The sequence below is a fragment of the Lethenteron reissneri genome, chromosome 55 (genome assembly GCF_015708825.2).
Source record: "Lethenteron reissneri isolate LAM-NWPU_2019-01 chromosome 55, ASM1570882v1, whole genome shotgun sequence".
NCBI classification, from domain to species: Eukaryota; Metazoa; Chordata; class Hyperoartia; order Petromyzontiformes; family Petromyzontidae; genus Lethenteron; species Lethenteron reissneri.
The window spans coordinates 5,829,325-5,836,545 of NC_083833.1; the positions used below are offsets into that span (position 1 = coordinate 5,829,325).

Sequence of the window (7,221 nt, forward strand, 5' to 3'; positions counted from 1 at the left end):
TCGAGTCATGTGACTTGGACTCGAGTCAGACTCGAGTCATGAATTTGATGACTTCAGACTCGACTTGGACTTGCATAACAATGACTTTGTCCCACCTCTGAGGTGTGGACTCGAGTCATGTGACTTGGACTCGAGTCAGACTCGAGTCATGAATTTGATGACTTCAGACTCGACTTGGACTTGCATAACAATGACTTTGTCCCACCTCTGAGGTGTGGACTCGAGTCATGTGACTTGGACTCGAGTCAGACTCGAGTCATGAATTTGATGACTTCAGACTCGACTTGGACTTGCATAACAATGACTTTGTCCCACCTCTGGTGACTTTACCGAAAGAACCACGAAGAAAAAAGTTCAACAATTAAGACTATCAATGTTGGTTGTATCGTGCGGGTGGGAAAGTACCTCCACCCCCCCCTGCCCCTTTGTCGACCAGAGGTCAAGTTGAAAGGGGTTTCAGAGGCAGCTCTGTGGTATCCGCTTCCGTGCACCGTTCTCGTGCCGTGCAGTGATGCCCATAGCGCAATCGGGAATTAATTTGGGGGAAATGACACGGATATTTTAAAATGCCATTTTGGAGTGAACCGCTGAGGTTCCCTCACCCAACATGTTGTGGTGCTAGGGATGGATCGTAATTATACGAGACGAGAGGGGAGACGTAGGAGAGTGCGAGGAAGGGATTAGAGCGAGGTGAGAGGGGAGAGTTAAGTCGGGGCGATTCTGGAGGGGATACTGAGAACGGTGAGTGGTGCCATCTTGAACTTAATCCCAGATTGGGTTGGGAGCCAGTGGAGGGATTTGAGTTTCGGTGTGATGTGTGATCTCATAGTGGTCATCTGTGGAAAAAAAAAGCTTCATAGCTCATCAGATGCCTCCAGTCGAAGTCAAGATTCTGATTCTGATACCGCGCTGAACGCGCGCAATTGCCGAAAGATGCAGCCGCGACAAACTCTCACGATAATTGTTTTTTTTACCCTTCTATCTGGCAACAAAACTGACACCTTTTTTTACAAGGAGTCATGTTTACATAGACCACAATACCTGCAGTCATAATGCAAACAAAAAACACAACTCTGATAATGTATGCACTGTCCTTGAAGTTGATTGGTCCACACCCGAGACAGCTTTCCTTAGAGCCTAGTCTCGCATGGGTTGGACCAGATGACGCCAAAAGGCGCACAACTCAAAGACAATGCACATCAGTAGAGAGCTACGGGGTAAGCATTTACACCATTGGACTCCTTGCAGTAAAAATAGATATTGTTTTTACCCTTCTATCTGGCAAACAAAACTGAACACCTTTTTTACAAGGAGTCATGTTACATAGACCACAATACCTGCAGCATAATGCAAACAAAAAACACAACTCTGATAATGTATGCACTGTCCTTGAAGTTGATTGGTCCACACCCGAGACAGCTTTCCTTAGAGCCTAGTCTCGCATGGGTTGGACCAGATGACGCCAAAAGGCGCACAACTCAAAGACAATGCACCATCAGAGTATGAGAGCTCGGGGTAAGCATTTACACCATTGGAACCTCATTTGCCAGTAAAAAAATATGATAATTGCTTTTTTACCCTTCTATCTGGCAACAAAACTGACACCTTTTTTACAAGGAGTCATGTTTACATAGACCATAATACCTGCAGTCATAATGCAAACAAAAAACACAACTCTGATAATGTATGCACTGTCCTTGAAGTTGATTGGTCCACACCCGAGACAGCTTTCCTTAGAGCCTAGTCTCACATGGTGTTGGACCAGATGACGATTGCAAACGTCCCAACGTGTGCCCCCCATTCACCCTTTCCCGTTCCGAGAAGTCTGCAAGTCGTCGCAGGGTGTCGGTGTCGCCGTTCGCCTCCTGAACCTCGGCACGAGCGAGCGGCACGGCGTTCATTTTATTTTGAGAGGCGTAGTGGCGGCGCCGTCGTTTCCGAAGACATTGTTATTCACCGCAGAGAACTCTAGCGACACGACCGCAGCGACGACAGCCGGCGCCAAACTGTGCCACGTGTCCTCCTCACGTATGGCCCATGAAGCTCTTCTTCACAGAGGTCCAGATCAGCTCAAACCTGACCCTGCGCGGAAGTCGTAATAAAAAATTCAGAACACGAACGCCAACGCGAAGAAAAAAAAAACACGGCCACGCTAAGGAAAAAGAACACATTACCGTAATGGGATTTCTCAAAATTTGCCGTGCATGACTCAATTTAGAAACACGGAGATGATCGTTATTTGTTTTAAAACCCAATTCCCCGGTGACTACGCGCGCGCCATTACAATCGCGGCTGCCACCCTGTGTAACGATGCCGAAGTGTTAACCACCTCGCCTGGTGTACAGGAGGCCATGGGTTCGATCCCGACCCCGACGCCTGCTGTACATTTGGTGTTGGCATGTTCTCCCTGTGGTCGCGTGGATTTTTCTCCGGGTCCTCTGGTTTTTTTCCTCCGCATTTTGAAACATGCCTTTAGAGCAGGGGTCCCCAACCCCCGGTTGTTAGGAACCGGGCCGCACAACAGTAGGGGAGCGGTGAGTCCGTGCGTGGCCCGCCCCCATTATTTTATTATTTACCACTTCCGTCCGCGCTTCTTTCCCGCACTGCGCACTTGTCACAGTCCAGTCACAGTGTTGGTAATGCCACAAGCTGTGAGCCCTAGCCAAAATGAGTAAAAAACAAACGTCGCTGTGACCCAATGATGACCCCCCCCACCTCCCGGTCCGTGAAAAAATTGTCTTCCACGAAACCGGTCTCTGGTGCCAAAAAGGTTGGGGACCACTGGCTTAGAGTATGTCTTTGTGAAAATGGGCCTCCCCTAGGTCGACTCCCGCTCAAATGAGCACCTGGTGCGGCGTGTAGTAAACATCGCCACTGGGGAGGCAAAGGCTGCCGGACGTGGTGCTGGCCACCCACCCCGTCTTGTGCCATCGCAGCCTTCAGAGGCGTTCACAAACAGCCCGATAAAGCTTGTCAGGAGCTACATGGGGGGGGGGGATCTTTTTCACTTTGCGTGTGAAAATGAACGCACTTGTTAGATTGACTCCCCCCCTGCACTTTCACGCGCGATATTGGGAAGCCACCGAGAGCGCTGTGCGCTTTTCAAATCGAGATTGAAAACTCATTTCTTACCAACTGCTCTTTGTGTTTAGTTTGTTGTCCTTCCCCCGCACCTTGGATTAGCACGGCTGGCTACGTACCGCGCCAAAGAACTTCTACGTACGTACGCACGCCGCCTCTTCCAGTGCGTATTTTGTCGTTGGGATCCATGCGCTTGAGGTGCGAGCGGTCGGGAATGAGCGAACCAATCCGCCGGCATGGGGGCACCCAGAGCCCAGAGCAATCCCATCTAAATAACCTCCTCCTCCTCCTCCTCGTTTTGTAAAATCCAATTGAATCTCGCATTATAATTTTATCGTCGGCACTCCGCCACGCCGTTACGGACTAATCCGCGCGCTTACATAACGGCCACTCGGCACGCTCCGTCGCCTCCGCTCGCCGCTTTCTTATTCCCCGGCGGTGACGGCGGTGACGGTGGTGACGGCAAAAACTTTCCAGCGCGCTCGCTCACACCTCATGTTTTATTCACGAGCCCCGGTCACCCACAATTCCCCACCCACCGAACCACCCACCGAACCACCCATCCACCACCCACCGAACCACCCACCCACCACCCACCGAACCACCCACCGAACCACCCATCCACCACCCACCGAACCACCCACCCACCACCCACCCACCACCCACCCACCACCCACCGAACCACCCACCCACCACCCACCGAACCACCCACCCACCACCGAACCACCCACCCACCACCCACCGAACCACCCGCCCACCACCCACCGAACCACCCACCCACCGAACCACCCACCCACCACCCACCGAACCACCCGCCCACCACCCACCGAATCACCCACCCACCACCCACAGAACCACCCGCCCACCACCCACCGAATCACCCACCCACCACCCACCGAACCACCCGCCCACCACCCACCGAACCACCCACCCACCACCCACCGAACCACCCACCACCCACCGAACCACCCACCCACCACCGAACCACCCACCCACCACCGAACCACCCACCCACCACCCACCGAACCACCCGCCCACCACCCACCGAACCACCCACCCACCACCCACCGAACCACCCGCCCACCACCCACCGATTCACCCACCCACCACCCACCGAACCACCCGCCCACCACCCACCGAATCACCCACCCACCACCCACCGAACCACCCACCCACCACCCACCGAACCACCCAGCCACCACCGAACCACCCACCCACCACCCACCGAACCACCCACCCACCACCCACCGAATCACCCACCCACCACCCACCGAACCACCCGCCCACCACCGAATCACCCACCCACCACCCACCGAACCACCCGCCCACCACCCACCGAACCACCCGCCCACCACCCACCGAACCACCCACCCACCACCGAATCACCCACCCACCACCCACCGAACCACCCACCCACCACCGAATCACCCACCCACCACCCACCGAACCACCCGCCCACCACCCACCGAACCACCCGCCCACCACCCACCGAACCACCCACCACCCACCGAACCACCCACCCACCACCGAATCACCCACCCACCACCCACCGAACCACCCGCCCACCACCCACCGAACCACCCACCCACCACTCGCCGAACCACCCGCCCACCACCCACCGAATCACCCACCCACCACCCACCGAACCACCCACCCACCACCCACGGAACCACCCACCCACCACTCGCCGAACCACCCACCCACCACTCGCCGAACCACCCACCCACCACTCGCCGAACCACCCACCCACCACCCACAGAACCACCCACCGAACCACCCACCCACCGAACCACCCACCCCCCCACTTTTGCGCCAGTCCTTGTGGAGGGCGAAGCGCCTTTTCGCGCGGCAGATTGGGAACGGGACGTGGCGGTGATGCGGCTGTCTCCGTTTCGGTTTTCGGGTGGGTTGGGGGGGGTGGACGTGCGACGCCGTCGTAATTGCAACGCCGTCGTGAAGCGCTTTGAAATTGCGCGCCATGTAAGCCCGCAAACCCGCGCGGTTTACCGCGAGGGTACACCGGATGACTTGAGGTTGTTCCTCCCGGGGGCAGCGTAGCGCAGTGTAGTGCAGCGTAGTGCAGCGTAGTGCAGCGTAGTGCAGCGTAGTGCAGTGTCCGGTGCGAGGCCTGCGTCATGCTAGCCGCTCTGTTTGTCGTCCCCTTTCCTACGCACCCTCCTCCCGTGATCCCCACTGATCTTCCCTGCTGCCCCCCCCACCCACCCCTCCCCGTCTTCTGCCCCAACTCCTCTCATTTGTCGCGCTCTTACGATCCCCTTGACCACCGAGTGCACCGTGGTCGTTCGCCTGCGACGCTCTCGACCCTCTCCCCGTCTGCCCCGCACCACTTCTACCCGTGCCGATCTTCGTCTAAACAGCCTACTTGCTGGGCTGTGCAGCGACACCCATTGTTATACCGTACCTCGACGGCCACCGTGACTACGAGCAGCGGATCGTCACCGGGCCGCGACACGCCGTTGTTCGAGCGAGCGGGGCGGAGGAGCAGGCTCCGTCGGCCCCCTGAACTCACGTGCCCCTCTGCCCCCGTGCCCTCTCCCCCCGTGCCCCTCCCCCCATGCCCCTCCCCCCCGTGACCCCTCCCCCCCGTGCCCTCTCCCCCCGTGCCCTCTCCCCCCGTGCCCTCCCCCCGTGCAGGCATCTCGGGCTCCAAGGCGAGTGGCGGGGATGCCTCGACGGCCGCGGGGTCGTCGTCGTCGTCGTCCGGGGCATTTGCCCGCATGGCCGACGCCATCCCGCCCCCTCCGGCCGTCGCGGGGGGGAGCGGCAGTCCCGGAGGCGGCGGTGGCGGCGAGGAGGACTGGGCTGACTGAGACTGCACCCCCCTGCACCACCCACACCCCCCCCCCCCCACACCGGGATCTTACCGGGTGATGGGCGGCACGCCGGATAATCCCGCCACCTTCGCACCCCCCCACGTTGCCGCGGCGTATCCAATCGAACGGGAGGAGGAGGGGGGGGCGGCGAAAGCTTTTGTCGGCTCGCGACGGCCAAACATTAAAAGTGGAGGAGCACTTTCCGCGCGCAGGTGGGCCCCCGAGCGGGAAATCCGCCGGGCTGCTCATTGATTTCCGATGCCTGTGAGGGCGCCGCTTAGTTTCGGGGGTGGGGGGGGGGGGGTGTGATATTGCACCTCTGCCGCTCGTCTCCGCGCGAGGCTTTTGAAGCTGCTGTTCTCGCCCCCCGGTGTCGCGGAGAACGATTGGATGCTGTGGTGCGCAGAGTTCCTGCGGACGGCGTAGATCCCGCAGCCGTGCTTCCTGCGCAGTCTTACGTTTAAAGCACCCAATTGGCACTGCCGCCTCGACAAAGCCGCGTTCGTGCCGACATCATCATCGGCATCATCGACATATTCTTGGGTTTTTTCGGTTAAGTCACGTAGGTAAAAATTTAAAATCAAAATTAATAAAAGTAAAATAAAATAAAAATCACGACGTTTCGGAGGCAACACAAGCTTCCGTCTTCAGGTGGAAGCTTGTGTTGCCTCCGAAACGTGATTTTTATTTTATTTTACTTTTATTAATTTTAATTTTTACCTACGTGACTTTACCGAAAAAACCTAAGAATATGAATCCTTGCAGTCACGAAAGCTTCAAATCAAGCATCATCAACGTCATCGTCGTCATCATCACTGTGAGCCAATGTATATCCACTGCTAGATGAAGGCCACTCTTCTCGACCATGCCCACAGCTTTCATCAGTAGGTCGATGCGATATCTCTTGATTTGCGTTCGATACCTGATCCGTGTTTCTTTTTTCTCATTTTCGCCACCCGGCATAAATGCGGGCGACCGTCTCCGCGATTTGCGCATGATTTAGCTCGTGTTCCATCCATCTCTCTTGTCATCGTCGGTGTTTCTTGATCTACGCCATGGCTGAAAATGTGGACTGATTTAAACGGTGGATTCTCGAGGAAGATTCATGATCCTTTTCATTACCTAATTCAGTTTGCCTATTGCACTGCAGCCGACTTTTAGTCGCTGGGTTATTTGATAATCTGGTTCTGATCCGCCTTCAACTAATTGCCCTAAGGATTCAAATGTCGCCTCCGATGAGGCGGGGCCGGGCGACTCGGAGCTCGGACCAACTCATCTGGCACAGCTGCGATCCTGGCTTCGAATC

At 56.5% G+C, this 7,221-nt stretch overlaps 1 protein-coding gene across 1 annotated transcript in view; it reads left to right on the forward strand.

Annotated features, from left to right (window-relative positions):
• LOC133356780 (WASH complex subunit 1-like) overlaps positions 1 to 6,507 on the forward strand; it is a 107,521-nt gene extending 101,014 nt beyond the window's left edge. The window contains exon 10 of the mRNA XM_061574448.1: positions 5,737 to 6,507. Coding sequence (XP_061430432.1) covers positions 5,737 to 5,912 — 176 coding nt within the window. The 3' untranslated portion in view covers positions 5,913 to 6,507. The remainder of the gene's footprint in view (positions 1 to 5,736) is intronic.
• The last annotated feature ends 714 nt before the right edge of the window (positions 6,508 to 7,221 follow it).